The sequence below is a fragment of the Erinaceus europaeus genome, chromosome 9 (assembly GCF_950295315.1).
Source record: "Erinaceus europaeus chromosome 9, mEriEur2.1, whole genome shotgun sequence".
NCBI classification, from domain to species: domain Eukaryota; kingdom Metazoa; phylum Chordata; class Mammalia; order Eulipotyphla; family Erinaceidae; genus Erinaceus; species Erinaceus europaeus.
In genome coordinates, this window is record NC_080170.1 from 78,286,803 (window position 1) to 78,311,269 (window position 24,467).

The 24,467-nt window shown below is 44.5% G+C and overlaps 1 protein-coding gene and 1 pseudogene across 2 annotated transcripts in view; one reads left to right on the plus strand and one right to left on the minus strand.

The window, feature by feature from the left end:
• Positions 1–24,467, plus strand: part of MYLK (myosin light chain kinase) — a 348,762-nt gene that overhangs the window by 302,252 nt on the left and 22,043 nt on the right. For both annotated transcript variants that reach the window (XM_007528900.3, XM_016190727.2), the window contains 4 exons: positions 8,369–8,586; positions 11,608–11,731; positions 20,088–20,240; positions 23,824–23,947. In XM_007528900.3, the coding sequence (XP_007528962.3) occupies positions 8,369–8,586; positions 11,608–11,731; positions 20,088–20,240; positions 23,824–23,947 (619 nt within the window). The remainder of the gene's footprint in view (positions 1–8,368; positions 8,587–11,607; positions 11,732–20,087; positions 20,241–23,823; positions 23,948–24,467) is intronic.
• Positions 2,791–3,312, minus strand: LOC103118694 (cytochrome b5 type B-like; annotated as a pseudogene).

A 24,467-nucleotide genomic window follows, 5' to 3' on the forward strand; every position in this document is an offset into this window, starting at 1 on the left:
TTCCTGGAGGCCATTTTTCCCCCATTTTGTTGCCCTTGTTCCTCCATTTTGTTTCCCCTGTTGTTGCTGTTATTGTTATTGCTGTTGTTGTTGGATAAGATATAGAGAAATGGAGAGAGGAGGGGAAGACAGAGAGGGGGAGAGAAAGACAGACACCTGCAGATCTGCTTCACCGCCTGTGAAGCGACCCCTCTGAAGGTGGGGAGCCAGGGGCTCAAACTGAGATCCTTATGCTGGTCCTTGTGCTTCACACCATGTGCACTTAACCCGCTGTGCTATCACCTGGCCTCCAAACATTGTTTTTTTTATTAATTTATTTATTTTCCCTTTTGTTGTTGTTGTTATTGATGTCGTCGTTGTCATTGTTAGATAGGACAGAGAGAAATTGAGAGAGGAGGGGAAGGCAGAGAGGGGGAGAGAAAGATAGACACCTGCAGACCTGCTTCACCGCCTGTGAAGCGACTCCCTTGCAGGTGGGTAGCCGGGGGCTCTAACGGGGATCCTTACAGGTCCTTGCGATTCGTGCCTTGTGCACTTAACCTGCTGCGCTACCTCCCAACCCCCACCTTGTTTATTTTTAAAGAATAGAGGAGAGAGAGGAAGGGGGAGGGGGAGAGGGAAAGAGAAACTGACACTAGGACACTGCCCAACTCTGGCATATACTATGCTGAGGATTGATCCTGGGGCTTCCCTCAGATTTGCAAGTCCTGGAATCAATCACTAAGCTCTCTACCCAGCCCCAGAATATTTTAAATTTATAATTAAACATTTGTGGGTAAAAAAATAGCTCATCGTATTATGTACCTGCTTTACCATGTGCAAAACCCAAGGTTGAGCATAGTTCCCACTGCACTGGAAGAAGCTTTGCTGCTATGGTATCTTTCCTTTTTCTGTGTCTCTCTGTCTCTCTCTTTTTTATCTCTGAAAGAGTCATCTGTGAGCAGTGGTGACTAAATTAGTTAATTAATTAAACATTTTGGGACACGTTGTCTATGCCATATGTTAACTGGTATAAATAAACATGTCAGGTCAGGGAAGTCACTCAGAGGTAGATCACTTTCCTTGTGCATGTGAACTTCTGGGTTTAAATTAAGCCCTGGCATCACATGGGAGCATCATAGCACCAGAGGAGCTCCAGAGATGGTGGGAGGTGCTGAAGTGTCTTCCCCATCTCTCTTTCTCCCTCTCTCTCTCTCTCTCCCTCATTTTCTTAAAATTTTTATTATCTTTATTTATTGAATAAAGACAATGAGAAATTGAGAGGGAGAGAGGCAGAGAGACACCTGCAGCACTGCTTCACCACTTGTGAAGCTTCCCCCCTACAGATGGGGACTGGAGTCCTGAATCCAGGTCCTTGTGTATTGTAGAGTGCGCTCAACCAGGTGTGCCAACACCCAGAATCCTCTCTCATTTTCCAAAATAAAAAGGATAAAAAAAATGGACCCCAGAGGCATCTCAGTAGTATAATACATATGTGAGTTCCTGAGTCCATTCCCTGGCACATAATAAAAAGAATAAGAAAAAAAATTAAAACATCTAAGGATGAACTAGATCTTTTTTTTTTTAACTACCAGTATCTTTTATTTTCAACAGAAAAAAAGAACAAAACTGCAAATTGGAGCCATGAGGTAAAATAGAGATAAAATGGAAATGTTCTCTTATCAGCATCTCCCACTTTTGAAAGTCATTTTACTATAGTTACTTTACAAGTCAAACAAAAGTTCAAATATTCTATCTCTGGTTAATTTGAAGTCTCTTGTAAAACAGGGAATAAGAATTCTGCTAATCAGTAAGTAGAAATGCATCACACTTTCAGGTACCGCTGTACATAATTACAAGTTTGTATTTTAGCAATAAAAGATGTGGGGAGGAAGACCACTAGAAACTTGTATCAAAGTGAAGGCTAAAGTCTTTGGTGCTTTATGTCCTAATATTTCTCAAAAGAAAGATTGATATGTAATTCTCCCTACCCCCAAAATTCATCATCTTTTCTTCTTCCATTTCTCTCCACTCCACATAAATATGAGAAGTGTTATCTAGCATTTTGGGAATAAAACAACCTGGATATAAAGGACAAGAGCTACCTACCACACTGACTTGGGAGGAAGAATATGATCACAAGGTTTTAACAAATATAAACATGGGCTATCATTTGGCAGTAGCATTTTAAATCAGATATGCAGCTTCACTTAATGAATTAAACCTCTATTGGTAAATAATTAAGCTAGAGTTCTATATTAATCATTTAAAAGAAAGATGAGCAAAGAAAAGCTTACAGATAAGAATGTACTACCCTCTGGACTCTCAAGCATGAGGTCCTGAATTCAGTCCCTGGCAGCACATGTACCAGAGTGATGTCTGGTTCTTTCTCTTTCCTCCCTTCCCTCTCATTAATAAATAAATAAAATATTTTTTAAATGTGCTACCCTGTTAAGAACAGTCTAGTATGCACTTAAAATATTGGAAAGCATTTTACCAGTTGACAGTGTATCTAAAAAATATGGAAGGCCATTAGAAACTCAAGTTTTGAAATGTAAAGGTACACAAGAAAACTGGGAAAAGGGAAAACTCAGGCAAGGACTGAAAATAATGTATAGGTGCTTAGGAGTATAAGGCTCAGAGATGAGACATGGGTCAGGTCTGAGGTGGATGTCTGGCCAGCTATCTAGGCTCCAAAAGGGAAAATACAACTGGTAGGATTCAGAAAGAGGGCACCATTGCAGCCTCCAAAGAAGTCTCTAGTTCTCACTCCCAAGTGGATAATACTATCCAGACTTCAACAAGATCTCCTCAGGAGGACTTGCTTTTCGAAGTATAGTAATGTTACAGGAAGCCTAAGAGAACAGCGCCTATGATGGGTAAAATCCAATATGACCAGCAACTTTTGCACGTGTCATTTTTCAAAGGATCCTTACTACCACTTTCAGGTTTAAGATCATTTGGATGCACATCGTCAATCTAGTACTGCTTTAGCATTTCTCTGTCATCAATGGAGTGCTCTACATCTTCAAAGCTTTCACTTGCATCTGCACCAGCTTGTTCCAGCAAAACTTCCCCACCAGGATGCTCGTTAAGGAAAGGGATGATATTGTAGACTTGCCCGTGGATCACCAGCCATATCTCCTTCAAGGAGATGCGCTTCGCCACCTCCTCCAGAGGATAAGTGACAGACTTCACCACCCCTTGTCCATTCCCATCACTGCCACCAGTTCCCATGGACGCCATTACACCTGCAGTCTTTTGCTTCTAATTACTATCGAGCTAGACCTTTTTCAGACATAAAGTTGTTCACAGAACAATAACAAAAAACTTTAGGACAAAGCAGTCTTTTTAACTTTTTTATTAGTGGTTTAATATTAATTTTCAAAAATTTAAGATAATAGGGATATGATTCCATGCCGTTCCCACTGCAATAGTTTTCCCAAGGTCACTGGTATGGGCTAATTCTATAACTACCTCTCTATATCTATGTATATTTTTTCCCTGCCTTCACTTCCTTTCTAGGTCACTCCTACACCTATTACTACTTCCAAGTATCTTTTTTTTTCCCTCTTCTCCCTCAAATAAGCGAAATTGTTCCTGGCTTCTTCTGGTGTTTTCCAGACTCATTTTCCTTTCAGTGATTATATACAAACAAGATTCAACAAATGCTTCAGGTCCTGGTGGAATGGGGGTACAGAGCCCTCTGATTTACTTCCCCTATCATTTACCCCTCTGGGAATATGAGCCAAAATTCTTTTTGCAGTGCAGAACGTGGAGTTCTGGATTCTTTAATTGCTTCTTTGCTGGACATGGGTGTTGACAGGTCAATCATACTCCCAGAGACAAGGCAGTCTTGATACAAAAAAAAAAAAAAAAAATCCAGAGAAATCCGAGGATGGAAAGTTCATTTCATTTGAGGATTTGGAGTGATCTCTTAAAAGGCATAAAATATGCTCTTTTGCTCTCTCTCTCTCTCTCTCTCTCCCTCTCCCTCTTCCTCTCCCTCTTCCACTCCCTCTCTCTCTCTCATCTCATTCCTTCTCCCCTTCTTCCTTTCTTTTTTTTAATTTTTTTTATATTTATTTTATTTATTTATTCCCTTTTGTTCACCTTGTTGTTTTATTGTTGTAGTTATTATTGTTGTTGTTGTTGTTGGATAGGACAGGGAGAAATGGAGAGAGGAGGGGAAGACAGAGAGGAGGAGAGTAAGATAGACACCTGCAGACCTGCTTCACCGCCTGTGAAGCGACTCCCCTGCAGGTGGGGAGCCGGGTTCGAACCGGGATCCTTATGCCGGTCCTTGTTCTTTGCACCACCTGCGCTTAACCCGCTGCGCTACAGCCCGACTCCCCCTTTCTTTTTTTAAGATAGAGTGAAAGAGATTAAATTACCAAAGCTTTCTTCAGTGTGGTAGGGACCAGGCTTGAACCTGGATCACACACATGATGAAGCAGCACGCTATCTAATTGAGTTATTTCACTGCCTGGAGCATATAAATTTCAACTGGCCTCCCAGAGGTGGTGATTCAGCAACTTAGTATTTCCTTAACTTGTAAGATAATAAAAATGGGGAGTTGGGCGGTAGTGCAGCGGATTAAGCACAGGTGGTGCAAAGCACAATAACCGGCGTAAGGATCCCGGTTCGAGCCCCCGGCTCCCCACCTGCAGGGAATTGCTTCACAGGTGGTGAAGCAGGTCTGCAGGTGTCTATCTTTCTCTCCTCCTCTCTGTCTTCCCCTCCTCTCACCATTTCTTTCTGTCCTATCCAACAACAACGACAACGACATCAATAACAACAACAATAATAACTACAACAATAAAACAAAGGCAACAAAAGGGAATAAATATATTTTTTAACTTATTCCCTTTTGTTGCCCTAGTTGTTTTTTTTCATTGTTGTAGTTATTATTGATGTCGTTATTGTTCGATAGGACAGAGAAATGGAGAGAGGAGGGGAAGACAGAGAGGGGGAGAGAAAGACACCTGCAGACCTGCTTCACTGCCTGTGAAGTGACTCCCCTGCAGGTGGGAAGCCAGGGGCTTGAACCAGGATCCTTACACCGGTCCTTGCACTTTGGGCCACCTGCGTTTAACCCGCTGCGCTACTGCCCAACTCCCGGGAATAAATAAATTTTTAAAAATAATAATAATAAATATGACCTGGGTTACTTATTAAAATATGGATCCCCAGGCCCCTTCCATGATTTTCCAAATCAAAATCTTCAGGGGAGGGGTTTGGGTATCTTAATTTTCAATAAGAGCCCAAGTAACTTGGGAGGGGCAGGTGGCAGAGAGGCCAGAGCAGCAAAACTTCCCCTAATGCCATAATATCCCAATCTTATAAGCTGGCGTTCAAACCAAGCATCCTACCTTATGAACCTTGCCATCCCCTCTCCCAGTGATTTTTAAAACATTTTCATTCGTGATTTACCAGTGATTTGCAACATTATCAGGTAATAGAGGTATAGTTCCACGCCATCAAAGTTCTGTGTCCCAGTCCCTACACTACTGCCATACTTCTCCCAAGGTCTTAGAGACTGGTTAACTACTTTTTAATTTTTCCCTTTTTTTCTCCTTCTTCCTCTTCTTCTTCTCTTCTTCTCCTACTATCTTCATCTACTATTTGGATAGAGACAGCCAAAAATTGAGAGGAAAGGAGGAGATAGGAAAAGAAACACTTATGAAGCTTTCCCCCTGCAGGTGGGTACTGGGAGCTTGAACCCGGGTCCTTGCGCATTTTAACGTGTGTTCAGCCAGATATGCCACCACCCAAACCCCCCCTCCTCCACTTCCTCTTTCTTCAAGTGTTTTAATTCCCTATGTTCCACATATGAGTGAAACCATCTGGTAGTTGTCTTTCATTTCTTTCCTTCCCTTTCCCAGTGATTCTAAAAAAAAATTCTTGATAATTAACATTATTGAATTCTTGCCATGTGGCAGGCATTTTTCTAAGCATTTACCAGTATTAACTCAGTATTCACAGAAACCTTGCTGGTGTGTGTGTGTGTGTGTGTGTGTGTGTGTGTGTGTGTGTGTGTGTGTGTGTGTGTGTGTCCCAAATGAAGAAACGTTGAGGCACAGACGTGGTAAGAATCCTCTGGGACTTGAAAATGGGATCAGAAGTTGGAGTCTTGCAGAAAGCAGATGTGCGGGGTTTGCGTGCAGATGCGCCACCTGCTGGCTGCCAAGGATCCTCTTTCTTTGGTTACTTTATCGCCACTTCTAGTAGCCTCTGGCACAGATTGGCCTTTCCCAGATCATTCTTTAAAGGATCAAAAACATTTGTCATATCAGTCTCTCCCTCGGACCCGTGACAAGACCCACTTGGCCCCCTCAAGTTGTTGGTATATGCTGAGCCCTACTGTGTGTCTATAAGGCATGGTCAGATAAGGAAGCTGGGGCCCAGAAAGCCTGAGGTTTTTGTTGTTGTTGTTTCTTAATTAGTGATTGAATAATGACTAGCAAGATTGTAGGAGAAGAGGAGTATAATTCCACACAATTCCCACCACCAGAGTTCCATATCCTTTTCCATCCATTTGAAGCTTCCCTGTTCTTTATCCCTCTGGGGGTATGGATCAAAATTCTTTATAGGGGGAGTTGGGCAGTAGCGCAGAGGGTAAAGTGCAGGTGGTGCAAAGTGCAAGGACTGAGTAAGGATCCCAGTTCAAGCCCCCGGCTCCCCACCTGCAGGGGAGTCGCTTCACAGGCGGTGAAGCAGGTCTGCAGGTGTCTGTCTTTCTCTCCCTCTCTTTGTCTTCCCCTCCTCTCTCCATTTCTCTCTGTCTTATCCAACAACAACGACATCAATAACTACAACAATAAAACAAGGGCAACAAAAGGGAATAAATAAATATTTTTTAAATGTTTTTAAAAAATTCCTCATGGGGTGCAGAAGGTAGGTCTGTCTTCTGTAATTTCTTCTCTGCTGAACATGGACATTGGCAAGTCAACCCATACCCCCAAGGGATGAGGGTTTTTTGTCCAGTGGCACACAATTTTCTAAATGCAGAGCCAGGATTCAGGCCCCAGCTCTTTTTTTTTTAATTTCTTTACTGGGGAATTAATATTTTACATTCAACAATAAATACAATAGTTTGTACATGTGTAACATCTCCCAGTTTTCCATATAATAATACAACCCTCACTAGGACCTCTGTCATCCTTCCAAGCTCTTTTTTTTATTATTGATTTTATTGCCACTAAGGCCTGCATGACAAATCCATTCCCAGAGGCCTTTTTTCCCTCTGTGTTTTTAATTGATAAAAACAGAGTAACTGAGAGGGGAGGATGGGATAGGAAGAGAGAGACACCTGCAGGACTGCTTCAGCACTTGTGAAACTTCCTCCCTGCAGATGGGGGACTGGGGCTTGAATCCAGATCCTTGCACATGGTAACGTGGGCCCTACTGGATGTACCACTGCCCAGCCCCTCAATCTTAGCTCTTTTCCTTCTTCATGCTGCCTTTCCCAGAAGAGGCTAGATCCAGAATGAAGCCCACCCTGCCTTATCTGGCCAGTGGACCTTTAGGCAATTGTAGAAAGAGTTTACTAATGCCTAGTTACTCTAAATCTCTGAAAGATACTTTAAGCTTTCTGAATAGTAAGCAAGGAAGGTGGTGTGAGGTCAGAAAGAAGGCCCATGAGATTTGAGGCCTTGAGCCCTTAGCAGAGGAGACCTGATTAGCCCCAGAACCATTGTGACCAGAATCCCAGGTCTCTCAAGGCAGGAAGGTCTTACTACGCAGCCAACTTGGGTAAGAAAGAGGTAAGAAAAGTCATTTAAGGCCAGAAGGAGTAAACAGGCATTACAGGCCTAGTCAGAATTAATGACTTCTGTAGGAATGTTTACCATCAAACATGGAAGCATGACAAGTTACAGCCAACATATTTTAGAAAATTTTCTGAGGTTCTTTTCTGTGGAAAATATTTTTGTGTGCCTGACTTTACAAAACACTTGCTTAGGGTGCTGTGAGTATTGTCAGGATTGAAATTCCTTGTGACTAGAAGACACAACTAGAGTATAGGAGTGATCTTTTTATACATCTGTGGTCATTTGAGAAAGAAGGCTGCCTACTGGTCACCCTTTGAAAGAACAAGAAGACTTTATCATGTCCTGACAACCTCTGAAACTGCCCAACCTAGATGCTTTCTTGAATCCCCCAACATTTCTCTAGGTGCCAGGGAGGTCTCCCCACACAGAAAACCAGGTCCAGACCCTCCTCACACTTAGAAAATCAGACCCAGCTTTACAGAGCAGTGACCTGGGACTCAGGAAACTACAGAGTGCCCAGAACCCCCCAAAATAGGGCTTTCCCATCAGACCCCACTGCCCTGGGCCAGACAGGTTGTGAGATCCTAGGTACAGACTGCCTACATCTGTCCCCACAGTGTGTCAGGGGGTGAGCTGTTTGAGCGCATCATCGATGAGGACTTTGAGCTGACAGAGCGTGAGTGCATCAAGTACATGAAGCAGATCTCGGAGGGCGTGGAGTACATCCACAAGCAGGGCATCGTCCACCTGGACCTCAAGCCCGAGAACATCATGTGTGTCAACAAGACTGGCACCAGGATCAAGCTCATTGACTTTGGTCTGGCCAGAAGGCTGGGTAAGTTACCTCTCACCTTATCACCAACATGTGATGACCCTGATGTTTATGTTCCACACACTAGTATTAATAGGAACGGGGCAGGGCTGTGACACATATATACAGTGGAATGCTACTCAGCTGTTAAAAAAAAATGATGAAAGCTTCTCTTCTGCTACATCTTGGATGATATTTGAAGGGGTCAGGCTGAGATAAGCCAGAAAGGGGAGGAGTACCAGATGATCTTGCTCGTTGTTGAGACTTAGGAAACAAAGAAAGGGTACCAGGTGGTGGCACAACTGGTAGAGCAGAAAGAACTATGCACATGGAACCAAGTTAAATCCGCCTGATCCCCACCTGCAGATAGGAGGCTTCACAAGTGATGTAGCAGTGCTGCAGATGTCTCTCCCCTCTTTCTCTTCAACTCTCTGTCTCTCACCCTCAGTCAAAAAATGACTGCTGGGAACAGAGTAGTGCAAGCACCAAGCCACAGAAAGAAGTAGAATGAAAAGAAGAAAGGGAGGGGAAGAAAGAAGGAAACAGAAACTAAGAAGGGGAAAAGACAGGATGAAAGTTTAATTAGCCATGGTCTATTATAGCAGATTTCAAAGAACTCTAAAGAGAGGAAGTAGGAGGAGACTAAGATGGGTATGGGCATCCAGTGTCCTAAGGTGGAGAAAGATGGCAAATTGGAAAGATAAGTAACTGTACAACAAGAACCTTGTAAAAAATCAGAAGCCATGAGACTGCTTAACTTCAAGTCCTATTTCTACCACTTACTGTATGATTAGCTGCAAGCCTAGGAGCCCTCATCTGTTACATAAGTTGATAATCTAATACATTATTTTTTACTGTCATTACCCTCTCTCATCTTTTCACTATGGCACCTTTAGCCACAGAACTTCCTTTGAGGATGGCGCTCATGCTGCATGGCTTCCAGCACACCCTCACTTGCCCTCTCTCCTATGATTCTCACAGAAGCCTCAGGAGTAGATGTTATGCACCCCAGCTTAGAGTCTGGAAAACCATGGCTCACACTAGAAGGTTCTGGGGCTGGATAAGTACCTCAGGGCTCTCTGAAGCATCTCTGCCGCCCCTGCACTTCTGGATAAAGAAAGCAGGACCTTTGGCCCCCAGCCCTGAAGTCACTTTGTTGAGGGGCCTCACATCCCATCCACATCTAGTCTGCTTGTGATGAGGAGACCTTCACCTGCCACCACTGCCCAGTGAACAGGAGCCCCAGGGGTTGGGAAGCTGCTCTTTCTTTCACAGTCCTGGGAGCAATGAATGCCACCTGCATCTCTTCCCAGGAGGCCTATTTGTCCAGTGAGGAGTAAGGTGAGGGAGCCACGGCCTGTCATTTGACTGGGGACCTGGTGAGCCATGCTTCCTATGGTGGGTGGTTGCACTGTGCTACATGGTGACAGCACCCAGCTCCAGGGCCTGCCTGTGGACAGGAGCCTCAGGGTGTGTCAGAGCCCAAATAACATAACTCTTGGGCTCCCTTAGTGAGGGGACATTGTGGAGACAGTGATGGCCCACGACCAGAAAACTGGGAGCAGTGAAATAAGAGTAGGAAGGTTTCAGACTGGAATTGAAACTGGTTGTGAGGGCTGTAAAGTGCTTCACTTAATGTTTTTAATATTATTTATTTATTTATTTATTTCATGTGATAGGGCAGAGGAATTGAGAAAGGAGGGAGAAGATATAAACAGAGAGAGAGAGAGACCTACAGTACTGCTTCACCTCTCATAAAGCTATCCCCTACAGGTGGGGACTGGGTGCTTGAACTCTTGCACACTGTAAGGTGTTAAAGTGTTTCACTTTAAAAACACTTATGGATATTGCACCAAAGCAAAAGACTCTGGGGAGGGAGGATAGGAAGAAAATTTGGGGAGCCTGTTACATAATGAAATTGTGTGCGTATGTCAATGATTGGATTGTAAAGCATTAACTCCCATCATCATCATCATCATCATCATCATCATAATACACTTATGAACTCTGTAGTCAACCAAGATCAAACATGACCCACATGTGTTATGGCACCCCCTCCCACTGGCAAGGACCCATCAGGACCTGGTACCTACAAAAGATGCTTCCCTTTAGCATCTCCTTCCAAGCGTTTCTGACCCTGTATAGCTCAGAGGCACCACCTACGGCTTAAGAATGGTTCTAGGAAGTCTGAGAGTTAGCTCACCAGTAGAATACACACTTTGCCATGTATGAGGACCTGGATTCAAGCCCCACCACCACATGGGAGGACCATGCAATGGGGATGCTTCAAAAGCATTGAAACAATGCTGTAGTGTCTGTCTTTCTCTCTCGGTCTCTCTTTCCCTCTCTATCTCTCACCCTCTATCTAAAACCAAAACAAAGTCTACCAGCAGCGGCAGTAGGATCATGCAAGCATGAAGCCCAAAATAAAACCCTGGCAGCAAAAAAGGAGGAGGAAGAGAAAAGAAATTTAAAAAATAATGATTCCTACCCTTTTTTCCCCCCTGGCAACTCCCAGGAGGAAAGGGTAAAGCTAGTTGGGGGAGGGGGAGTGCAGTGAAAGGGACAGGACTTGGGAATTAGCCCTCATGGGTTCAGGTCTTGACTACCACTTATTAGCTAGATGAGCAAATTACTGATCTTCCCTGGGCTTTCCTTTCCTCCTCAGAAGCAGGAGGGTCACACATCCTTCACAGAGTTGTCAAGAGTGTCAAATAGGAATATCCTAGTAAAACAGGTGGCAGGGCTCTGGGGCATCATCGTGAGTGTTAGAACTTATTAAGCAGAAATCACTTCCCTTCCCTGGGACATCTGTGGGAGAGACAGACACAAGGAGATACCTGCAGGGGTGGGGCTTCATCAGACCCCTTCACACCCAGCAGCTCAGGAACAGGTAGCATATGAGCTTACTGGGGAGTTGATGTCCTGGTCTCCAAGGAGACCAGTCCCTGAGGCCAGTCTTGTCTGGGTCCCACAGGGAAGGACACTGGTGTGGACCAGCTATGAAAGACTCTGGTGACTGACCCCTCTTCATTCTGGTTGCAGAGAATGCCGGGTCTCTGAAGGTCCTCTTTGGCACCCCAGAGTTCGTGGCCCCTGAAGTGATCAACTACGAGCCCATCGGCTACGCCACAGACATGTGGAGCATTGGGGTCATCTGCTATATTCTGTGAGTCTCGGGGAATATAGGTGTGGGGCGATTGCCCAGTCTACACTGATGTTGGGGTGCAGGTGGGTCCCAGAGTTAGGAGGACTCAGGCTCCCACTGCCCAGCCTTGCTGAGGCCAGCACCCGCTTGACCTCTGGAAAAGTGTCCAGCTCCACACACCAAACCCCCATGCAGCACCCTCCACTGCTCTGCTTCTGACCAGCCCAGGGCTTCTGCAAGGGGCTGTGGTGTGTCAACTGCCATGAAATTTACGTTCACTTGTGTATGTGAGGAGGGAAGGGGCCCAGATACCCATCTGCAGGGGACAACACTCCATCCCTGTGGGAGGGGAACCTCCATTTGCCAGCCTCACCTAGGAGTCTAGTATATGAACTGATTAACATGCACTTATGATAACAAAACCTTAAGGGGGCTCATCAGACTACACACACAAACACAATAGTAAGAAATAGCTGGTAAAGGGCCATGTTACAGAGCACAAGGACCCAGATTCAAGCCCCCAGTCCCCACCTGCAGGTGGTGAACGGCTTCTCCCCCCTGTTCATTCCTCCCCCTTCCCCATCTCCATGTAGCTCTCCTCTTCCTCTCAATTTCCCTCTGTCTCTATCCAAAATAAATATTTTAATTAAAAAAAAAGAAAAGAAATAGTTGGGAAATTTGGTGAGAAAATATAGCTATCTCAGTTAACCATGCTAGAAAGAGGGGAATCCAGAAATCCAGAATGGTGCTCTGGCAGCTCTAATGTGCAAGGTGACTGAGGTCTCTCCATGAATGGCAGGCTGCTTCAGAAGGTTCGAGGAGCCTGGGCTTGCACATTTCTAGCAGGATCAGGTGGCTGGTGGTGCTACTCTGAGGGTAGACTCTGAGTAACACGACTTGAGAATGTACCCACTTGGACTTCCACTGGTTCAGTTTCTGAAAGTTGGGGTACAGTCAGTAGCTTTAGGGCCAGATAATAACTCTTCAGATCCCATATTGCCAATATGAAGCAATAGAATGGCTTCTAGAAGGGGCTCAGGCACGTGTATTCATCTTGAAAAAAATTATTTGGGGGAGTCGGGTGGTAGCGCAGTGGATTAAGTGCACATGGCTAAAAGCACAAGGACCGGCATAAGGATCCCGGTTCAAGCCCCCGGCTCCCCACCTGCAGGAGAGTTGCTTCAAAGGCGGTGAAGCAGGTCTACAGGTGTCTATCTTTCTTTCCCCCTCTGTCTTCCCCTCCTCTCTCCATTTCTCTCTGTCCTACCCAACAATGATGACATCAACAGCAATAATAACTACAACAACAATAAAAACAATAAGAGCAACAAAAAGGAAATAAATAAATAAATATTTAAAAAATTGTTTGGGGCTGGGGGTTGCTGAGGAGATAGCATAATGGTTATGCAAAAGGCCCCAGGTTCTGAGCAATGGAGAAAAAGAAAATTCCCTGGCTGGGGTATCAGGTGATGGCTAACCTGGTAGAGTGCACACATTACCATGTGTGAGGACCCAGACTCAAGCCCACCGCATGGAAGCACCTTATAGGAGGAAACTTTATGAGCCCTTGGAAACTGCTACAATGTCTTTCTCTCTCTCCCTTCCACTCTCTGTCATTAACTTTTTATCTAAAAAAAGAAAGAAAAAAGAAAAGAAAGAATGGCTACTGGGAATGGTAGAATAGTGCAGACACCAAGCCTCACTGATAAACCTGGTAGTCAAATATATATGTACCCCAGCTAGTAGTACATTTCCCTTATCCTATCCCTACTCTTGGCAAAAGGGAATGATGGCAAAAGGAAACTACACCTGATTCCGTGGTCCTGACTCCCTTAGTCAATAAGGACTGGAAGGACAGTAGACCCAGACTTTCCTTTCTGGAGCTGCCCTAAGCTGTGCAGGGCTCACACTGATCTCTGCCTATGGAAGAGAACACTGACTCGATCTTGGATAAACACACTCTGTTCAGACCTGACCATCCCACAGCCTGGCTTGGCCCCTGCTCCCTCTGCATCCACCAAGGATATTTGCCTCCCTATCTCTCTCTACTTCTCCCATCTGTAATGACAAAGGCTCATAGAGTTTCTTGATCCTCAGAATAAACCTGGGAATAAGCATGGCAGGGATCCAATCTCCTTATGGTATTGAGGTGACAGAGCCAGGACGTCTAGGTGCCTGTGTACTTGCCACAGTGCTAAGGATGACCAGCCACTCCAGTTCCCCTGGGACTGATAGCTTTCCAGGATGCAGGTCTTTTGATGCTAGATCGAGGGTGGTCCTGGGCAAACCATAGTGATGGCTCTCTACTGGTCAGAGACAGAGAGGAGCTAGATTGCTCAGAAAAATTTCAGAAAAGGTAGCAGCAACAAATGCTGGAGAGGCTATGGGGACAAAGGAACTCTCCCGCACTGCTGGTGGGAATGTAAATTGGTCCAACCTCTGTGAAGAACAGTCTGGAGAACTCTCAGAAGACTAGAAATGGACCTACCCTATGACCCTGTAATTCCTCTCCTGGGGATATATCCCAAGGAACCAAACACATCCATCCAAATAGATCTGTATATACCTATCTTCTTAGCAGCACAATTTGTAGTCGTCAAGACCTGGAAGCAGCCCAGGTGTCCAATAATAGATGAATGGCTGAGTACGTTGTAATATATATATATTACTCAGGTATTAAAAATGGTGATTTTACCATTTTCAGCCTATCTTGAATGGAGTTTGAAGAAATTATGTTAAGTGAGATAAGGCAGAAAGAGGATAAATATGTGATGATCTCACTCATAGACAGAAGTTGAAAAATAAGATCAGAAGTGAAAACACAAAGCAGAATCCTGGACTAGAGTTGATGTATTGCACCAAAGTAAAAGACTCTGGATGGGGGGAGGGTTCAAGTCCTGGAACATGATGGCATAGGAGGACCTAGAAGGGTTTGAATTGTTATGTGGAAAACTGAGAAGTGTTATGCATGTGTGAACTACTATATTTTATATATTTTGCTGACTGTAAACCATTAATCCTTCTCAATAAAGAAAAAAAAAAACAATTCAGTCAACACACCTATGTAACCTAGACCCATATCAAGAAACAGAATGTTACCAGGGTCCCCACAACCCTCGTGGGGCCCCTCTCAGCTATTGCCTCCCTCCAGGCAAGCAATATCCTCATATTCAATGCCATGCATTAATTTTACCCAATCTTCAACTTTATGTAAATGAAATCCTACAGAAGGGAGTGTCTGACTTCCTATGCTCAGTACTGTCATACTTCTTTGTTATTATGTGTGACCATGTGTGAGCATAAATTGCTCATTTTCAGTGCTGTGTAGTAGTCCACTGTGTTACCATCATCCTGTGTTTTTATTCATCTTATGCTAATTGACTTTTGAGAAGATTCCAGATCAGGAATAATGAGCATTCTTGTGCATGTGTTTTAGTTTCTAGGTCATAGAGCATTTTATTTTAAAATGAAATGTCTGCAGTTAAGAGAGGTGGCTCCGTATTAGATCACAGAATTTGCATGTGTGAGGCCCTGGATGCATATGCTCACTTGCTCGCTCTCTCTCTCATTAAAATAAATAAATAAATAAATCCTTAAAATTAAAGAAGGGGGGGTCAGGCTATAGTGCAGTGGGTTAAGCGCACATGGTGCAAAGCACAAGGACCGGCGTAAGGATCCCGGTTTGAAGTCCCGGCTCCCCACCTGCAGGGGAGTCCCTTCACAGGCGATGAAGCAGGTCTGCAGGTGTCTATCTTTCTCTCCCCCTCTCTGTCTTCCCCTCCCCTCTCCATTTTCTCTCTGTCCTATCCAACAATGAACGACATCAACAACAACAATAGTAACCATGACAAGGCTACAACAACAAGGGCAACAAAAGGGGGAAAATGGCCTCCAGGAGCAGTGGATTCATGGTGCAGGCACTGAGCCCCAGGAATAACCCTGGAGGCAAAAAAAAAAATGAAGAGAGATAGCTCACCTAGTAGAGTGTGTGCTTTATTATGCATTAAGACACATGTTCAAGCCCCAGCCACCACGTGGGAACACCTGCATAGGGGAAGCTTCACAGGCAGTGTAGCACTGCTATAGTGTCTCTCCTCTCTCTCTCTCTCTCTCTCTCTCTCTCTTTCATTCTTCCTCTCTGTTTTCTTTTTTTTTTTTTTTTTTACATCAGAGCACTGCTTTTACGCTACATAAGCGATCGCATATGGTGGTACAAGGAATTGAACCTGGGACTTTGGAGCCTGAGGAAAGAGAGACGCTTTATATAACCATTATCTTTAAAAAAAAAAAAAATGAAAGAGCCCATTTGTATCAAGCAGACACAGAATACATAATACAACATAGCACATGTATTGTTTACTAGATTATTTTAATACTAAGGTCAAGAGACAGGCAGGAAGAAAGGAAAATTTATGTCACCTTAACAAAGAGACAAATGATGTCTAGCTTTTGGACAAAGAAAAGGAGGGCAGATAGTATCCCCTGCAGCTCAAAGCAATCCCTACTCATATATGGCATATATGAGGGCAGTTTAGTCTGACCCCCTTTAGTTCAAAACTAGGTCAGGGGACCAGGAGGTAGCCATCCAGGAGGATGTTTTCATGACAAAGGACCAGGGTTCAAAGCTCCAGTCACCACATGGGGCAGGGGAGGAGCATCATGAGTAGTGAAGCAGTGTTACCTGGTTGCAAAACTAAGTAAGACTAGCATGAAAGGTTGAGTGGTGAGTAGCTGTGGGTTGTTTTGTTTATTTGTTTTTAGATTTACTTATTTATAAGAGAGGTGGCAGGGAGAGAGAAAACCAGAGCATCACTGTAGCACATGTGATGCCAGAAATTGAATTTGGGACCTGCTATTTGAGAATCCAGTGCCACATCCACTGCACCATCTCCCAGGCTACAAATAGTTGTAGTTGTAATGCTAAGATTATATTTGATTGGATTGATTTCATTTTATAAAAAGAGACAACATTATCCTTATGTATCATTGCTAAATTCTAGCTATAAAGAAAAAGTCTTCTCCTCCTGCCCCATTCCTGTCAATTTTTTAAAACCCTGCAAAGTCTCACCACCCAGAAACAACATTACTAAAATTCAAACACTCTGTCATCATGTTCATTCCAAATTAGGATTTTCCAAACATACTCTTTGAGAAGGACATGGGGGCGGAGGGGATGGGGCAGAGGTTGAGCAGGCAGAGAGCCAGTCAGACACAGAGGGACAGAGGATAGTTCAGATGGATGGGAAGGGGGAGCACCAGAGACTGGAGGAGTGCCCTGTCTGTGAACATGACAGAGATTAGGTCCTATCTTTGCAAGCTTGCAGTTCCTTATTAGGAAAGAAGGAACTTCACAGAAGGGGACCTTTTCACATTCCATAGCAGAGTGCTGGCTTTTCCCTCAATCTTCTGGAGTACTACAGGACTTCCCCCTCTGCATCTCAGATGGGAAAAAATGTGAAGACAGAAAGCAGCAGGGAGCTGACAACCAAAAGTCAGGCTACTTTTGGTGAGGCTGGGTTAGGTCAAGCAGGAAAACTGAGAGGTCACTACGAATGATAGCCCAGAATTCTTGGTATATAAGATGTGAAAACCAGGGAGTCCGGCGGTAGTGCAGTGGGTTAAGCACACGTGGCGCAAAGCACAGGGACCAGTGTAAGAATCCCTGTTCGAGCCCCCGGCTCCCCACCTGCAGGGGAGTTACTTCACAGGCGGTGAAGCAGGTCTGCAGTTGTCTCTCTTTCTCTCCCCCCTCTGTCTTCCCCTCCCTCCATTTCTCTCTGTCCTATCCAACAACGACAACAACAATAATAACTACAACAACAAAAAAACAACAAGGGCAACAAAAGGGAATAAATAAATAAAAATAAAATTAAAAAAAAAAGATGTGAAAACCAGGCCCAGAGAAAGGCACAGAACAGCATATTAAAGACTCAGAGACTGATAAACTCCATCTTGTCCCACATGGTTTTGTGACTGAGAATAATTATCCCTATGCCTTCTTTAAAAAACTATTTATTCCATATCCAGTGGAGAAGCAGTTACAGAAGCCAGAACTCCCACTGTCTACACCCCATAAAGAATTTTGGCCCGTACTCCAGAGGGAGAGAAGTGATAGGGGAAGATAACTAGATGGCTTTGAACTCCAGTTCCATCAGGACCTGGAGAGAGAAGAAGGGAAAAGGAAGGGCATTCGGAAGTAGTAATAGGTGTAGTTGTGACTAAGAAAAGAAGAGGAAGCGGAACCATAGAAAAAAAAGGGGGCAAATATATAAAAATATATATAGACAATTATAGAAATAATAGCCAACCCATATCTGTGACCTTGGGAGAACCACTGAATCTTCCAATGGAGGAAATGGGGGACACAGATTCTGGTGGTGGGTATCTCATAATTTTGTAAATCAATATTCTCACTAATAAAATGTTTATTTTACTTATTTTATAAGAAAAAGAGAGAACCAGAGATTATTCTGGCATATGTAATGTCTAGGAATCAAACTCAGTTACCTCATGCTTATTGAAACATAAATCAGTATCAGGCTAGCAAAATAGCTCACTGAGATAGTATGTTACTTTGCCATATATGCAACCCAGTGTCAAGGTCCCCACTGCACTGAAAGAAGATTCACTGCTGTGGAATATCTCTCTCTCTCTCTCCCTCCCCCTCCCCTCTCTCCGTGTGTCTCTCTCTCTCTCTCTCTTTCTCTCCCTTCTCCTTCCATCTCCCTCTTGCTTCCTCCCTCCCTTAACTTTATTTATTTAATTTGGTATAACAAAGAGAAATTGAGAGGGACAGAGGATAGAGGGAGAGAGCCAGAGAGATACTTACAGTACTGCTTCACTGCTTGAGAAGTTTCCCCCCTGCAGGTGGAGGCCGGGGGCTTGAACCCGGGTCTTTGTGCATGGTAATATGTGCACTTAACTAGGTGCACCATCACCCAGCCTCAAATTTTTAAAACTTTTAGTTAGTAATGAGAGAAACAGGAAGAGAGAAAGGAGAAACAGATATCCCTCTGGTACATACATTGCCAGGAATGGAACTGAGAATCTCATGTTTGAGAATCCAATACTTTACCCATTACACAACCACCCAGACTATTCCATTCTCTCTGTCCAAAAAAAATATAGATAGATAGGTAGATACTAGTATCTCACTTCAAGACACTTTTTAAAAAAATATTTATTCCCTTTTGTTGCCCTTGTTGTTTCATTGTTGTAGTTATTATTGATGTCGTCATTGTTGGATAGGACAGAGAGAAATGGAGAGAGGAAGGGAAGACAGAGAGAAAGTGTGGTGGTGTTAAGAAGGATGAGATTCATCTAGTTTTCAGCTCTTTGCCCAGTGCCTGGCACATAAATGTTGCTGCCAGGGCAATAATAATGAGGGGGAGAAGTCAAGGCTCATACGTGATCACTCTCTAGTTAAATCGTATGTTCTCCACTCTACATAGGAGGCAGCTGTGATGTGGATAGATTAGGGGATTATCCCAGGTCCCCCAGAAAATGAACAGGCTATGTGTAGTCCTCCCTATACTCTGTTTTGGGGAACTCTCAAGGTTGACCTGTTTGTTTCTGTCACACTGGCCTGAAGTGCAGCTGTCTCTCCATGGTGCTGACTCAGAGCCCACCATGCACACACTGGACCCTCTTGTTGGCACTGACCAGTGTGAAGGTAACAGGTGGAAGGGCATGAGACAGACAGGTGCAGTGATGACAGCTACATTCCCACAACTGTCCAAGAGGCCAGGGCCTGAGGGAGGAAAAGTCTCTTTCACCCAGGAACCTTGGAGAGCTTCTATGAGATGAGGTTCTAGCCAGGGCTCAGGGAAAGAAGAGAAGACAAGGAGGAGGGACCTTGCTGTGGAAGTCCTCTCAGCTGAGGAGAATGTTTTCTGACTCCACCCACACAGGCAGGTGGTGTCAAGAGTGGCAGGATTGGGGGGTGGTGGGGCATAACTAGTAAAGTGTACACGCTACCATGGGCAAAGAACCAGGTTCAAGCCTCTAGTCCCCTACTGCGGGCGTGCTGTGGGAGTGGGAGGGGTAGCAGTTCTGCATAAGTCTCTGTTTCTCTCCCTTTCTTCCTTTCTCTTTATGTTTTATCTTCTATCAAAGAAAAAAGGGAAAAAATGATCACTAAGAGCAGTGCAATCATTGTCCAAGCACAGGGCCCTAGCAGTAACCCTGGTTTCAGTCTCTCTCTCTCTCTTTCTCTCCATCTCTCTCTCTCTCTCTCTCTCTCTCTCTCTCTCTCTCTCTCTCACACACACACACACACACACACAATTACTGAGGAAGCCTGGCCACACAAGCCTCTGGGGGGAACTCCCTGCCAACCTCCCAGCTCACCCCTGCTCTACTGCTCTTATCTCCTCAGGGTCAGTGGACTTTCCCCTTTCATGGGTGACAACGATAATGAGACCTTAGCCAATGTTACTTCAGCCACCTGGGACTTCGATGATGAGGCGTTTGACGAGATCTCTGACGATGCCAAAGATTTCATCAGCAGCCTGCTGAAGAAAGATATGAAGTAATGAGCTGGGATTTCAGGCTTGTCCTGCTCTCTCGCCTGGCTGGTATCCAGAGGCAGGAATGTCCACGGCCTTTGCTGACTTCCTCCTCACCAGAGAATGGGAAGCTGGGCATTGCAAATGGGGGTGGGAAAGGGGCCTTCCTGGGCTCTATTCACAGCTAGAATCAAGGAAACTTCACTTGAAAATCAATACCAAAGTAGGTGTGGTGAGAAGAGCCGCTTCTGTGTGATGAGTAGCAACTACTGCTTTCCTTTTCTTCTTCAAGCTTTATTTATTCTATTTTATATAGTAGAGAGGCAAATTGAGAGGGAAAGAGAGTTAGAAAAAGAGAGATAGAGGGGGCTGGGCAGTAGCACAGCAGGATAAGTGCACATGGTGTAAAGCGCAAGGACAAGCATAAGGATCCTAGTTTGAGCCCCCAGCTCCCCACCTGCAGGGGGGGGTCACTTTGCAGACAGTGAAGCAGGTCTACAGGTGTCTATCTTTCCCTCCTCCTCTCTATCTTCCCCTCCTCTCTTGATTTCTATCTGTCTACCCAACAACAACAGCTATAACAACAATAACAACTACAACAAGGGCAACAAAATGGGAAAAATGGTCCCCAGGAGTGGTGGATTCTAAGTGCAGGCACTGAGCCCCAGCGATAACCCTGGAGGCAAAAGAAAGAAAGAAGGAGAGGAAGGAAGGAAGGAAGGAAGGAAGCAAGGAAGGAAGGAAGGAAGGAGAAGAAAGAAAGAAAGAAAGAAAGAAAGAAAGAAAGAAAGAAAGAAAGAAAGAAAGACACCTACAGCACTACTTCACCACTCATGAAGTTTTCCCCCTGAAGTTGGGGACCAGGGACTTGAACCTGGTTCCTTTTACATAGTAATACATGCATTTAACCAGGTTTGCCGCTTTTCTTTTCCTTTATTTTGCTTTTTCTTTTTCTCTCTTTTTTCTTTTTGTGGGTGTGTTTTGTTTTTTATTTAGATAGAGGCAGAGAGACAAACAGTGAATGAGAAAGAGATCACAGCACTGAAGTTTCCTTCAATATAATGGGAGCCAGGGTGGCATCCAGATCACGCATATGATAAAGTAGCACACAATGTAAGTGAATTGTTTTGCCAATTTCCCCCCCCCCCCTTTTTTTCCCCCTTACCAGAGGACTGCTCACAGAGGACTGCTCAGCTCTGGCTTATGGTGGTGCTGGGGATTTAACCTGGGACTTTTGGTGCCTCAGTCATGAAGGTTATTTCTATAACCACTGTGCTATCTCCCCAGCCCTCCACTCGTTTTAGTTTCACCTATGAAATCCCTGCTGAAACTTCAGCCTCTCCTCTGGGGATCCCAGGAAAAACCTTATTTGTAAGCCCTGCTCATCTTCCCCTGATTATTATAGCTTGACATTCTCTTTTGATGTCTAAATTATTTAAGAACAGCCTGCCTAAAAGTGGACTAGGTACCTTCTCTCACTGGCCAAAGTTAGGCTGCTGAGCTCAGCCCAGTCCCACCATGCAGCCTATGGGGCTCCCCACCTCCATCTGCTGGTGCTGCCTGGAACTGCCCTGAGCTGCTTGAGTGGTAAATGGGAACAGCGGTCAGCAGCAAGTGGCCAGTGCTTTCAGGTGGACTGATGACCACCTCAAACATACAAGGCATTTGATAAGAATTTCAGTGAAAGGAGGGTTAATTATGGAGCAGAGAGGGGTGCAGAGGAGGCCAGGCTGAAGGGGCATCCCCAAGTGTGCCTAGACAGAATGTGTTGGTGTGAACCCAGCTAAGCTAACACAGGAGGGCAAGGGTTCTGTGGGCATGGGGAGAGAGGGCTGCTCTGCCCATGGGAGGGGCAATGGGAAGCCAGCTGGCATTCTGGGCTCCTGCCCCCCTCCACCACCAGGAGCAGATGAGGCAGGGCTCCAGGGGTGCCAGGAGTTGTGTTTGGTAGTTAGGAAAGAACAGTCAGGCTTTGCCTGAAAAGGTTGGTGTTGAAATAAGTACTGTGCTAAAGGATGAGGAAAAAAGGGGAGGAACAGGCAAGAGTCTTGGCAGTGGCCTGCTGACTTTTTAGTCTAGGTCTACCCCATCCACTCCCCCAGAATGTGTCAGTCATCTTGCTCTTCTGTAGGAAAAGGCTTACCTGGAACATAAGAGTACAGTTGATAAAGGAGAGATGCTGGACTATCTCTCAAATGGTCCTGTCTGCTCCCCTCTTAGTACTTTTATCCATTTCAGGGCCATACACCCCCAGAGTCTACACTCTCTTTGACAGTGAGGTCTTTCTTCATTGTGTTGTCACTGTCTTTGTATCATATGTAGTATGACCCAGACCCAATGAGAATCTCGATGGTGTTTGGGGTCTGTATGTGATGAACCCTCCCAGGTGAGCAATCCCTATACCTGAGGTGTTTCCAGCAGATACAAACTCCCTTCCTTTTTTTTCTAATTTTTTTATTAGATAGGACAGAGAGAAATTGAGAGAGAACAGGGAGATAGAGGGAGAGAAAGATAGACAATAACAGACCTGCTTCACTGCTCATGAAGTAGACCCCCTGCAGGTGGGGAACAGGGCTTGAACCCAGGTCTTCCACTTGGTAATATGTGCATTTAACCGGTGCACCACCTCCTGGCCCCACAAACTTCCTTCCTAACAACTCTTCCCCAAGAATATTTTTGTCAGTCAAGCTTTGCTTGTGAAGATTTGGTAGATGATTTACTATGTATGCTTCCAATTTTCTCATTTAATCTGTAATTAATTTAGTAGTGAGCTGTGTTGGCCTCTCCAGTGTTGCAAAAGTGCAAATTTCAGATGCATCAAGATACTAGTTTCCCTTAAACTCAAAGCCTTCTCAGTGAGAAATTGCTATAGGCAATTTTAAATTTTAAAATGTTTTTATAATTAGTACATGTAAATGGTGAGATATTTGAAAGTTAAAATCATTCATAATCTCTTAGTGATCACATATCTCTTTCCTTCCTTCCAGTTCACTTTGTATGTATGCTAGCCTTTGGTTCTGTGGGAAGTAATAATCGTATTACAGTTAGCATAATGACCCTGGAATGTTTCTAAATTCCCCGTACTTTCAGGGAGATTACTTCCATATGGCTCTAAGGTTGTCATATTTCATAGGTTGTATGTGTGACATACCCTCTAACATGTAACAGGAAAAACCTGATACTCAACTGCACCGTAAGTTAAGAGTTGAATGTTTCTCAGACCTATTGTCTCATTCAGAGAAGCAGAAGGATTGGACTTCTGCCCCCCCAATGTTATCCTGAGAATGATGCCAACCATTTCTAGTCATCCATGCCCTTTATGCTAAACCAAGATTTCAAAGGAAGATTGAGCCACTCTCTAGGTGATTAGGACTTCTTAACACTAAGATATGCTAGGTCTGTTGAGTGCAACCCTGAAAAAAAAGGGGGGAGTGGGGAGAACTTCACTAGCAAAGTGACCCTAATTGTGGTAGAAAGATTGGCACCAAGGAGCTCTGACTTCTGCCCTCTGAACCAGGGACAGGTGACCTTTCATTTCTGATCTTAACCAGCAGTTTCTGAGTTCCCCTCCTACTCATGAATCTTCTGATCCTCTGCCTTCATCAGAAATCGCTTGGATTGCACCCAGTGCCTCCAGCATCCATGGCTGACAAAAGACACCAAGAACATGGAGGCCAAGAAACTCTCTAAGGACCGGATGAAGAAATACATGGCAAGGAGGAAATGGCAGGTAATGAGGGAGTCACTTTGATCTGGGATGCAGCCCCCTGGTATGATTAATTCAAGCCACCCTCGTTCCTAATTTGCCTCACTTCGGAAAAGATTCCATTTGCTTCTGAAATAGCCTGGGACCAAGGTTGGCATTTCACATCTTGTTGATTAGGAATGAGCAATGTCACCAATGGTGCTATTGTCAACTGGAAATTGCAGCATCTTTAAATGCAGTGTGACAGTCTTTCTGATGGAGGAGAGCACTTGAACTAGAGAGATGCACTATTCCCCCCACACCAGATTGTCATTAGCTCTGTGCCCTTAAGCAAGTGCCTTCCTTGTTGTCTGTAACAGTGAGGGTGAAGATGATACCAATGTCATGCATTATTATGGGAATATGCAAGGTACTCTTCACCTAATCTTTAGCACCCTAACTGGTACATACCGAGTCTTCAAAATTTGCACCAGTAGCTGATGTGCATATCTGGCTGAGGTATGTCAAGGAACATATAATACATTTATTATACATGAAGCCTTTT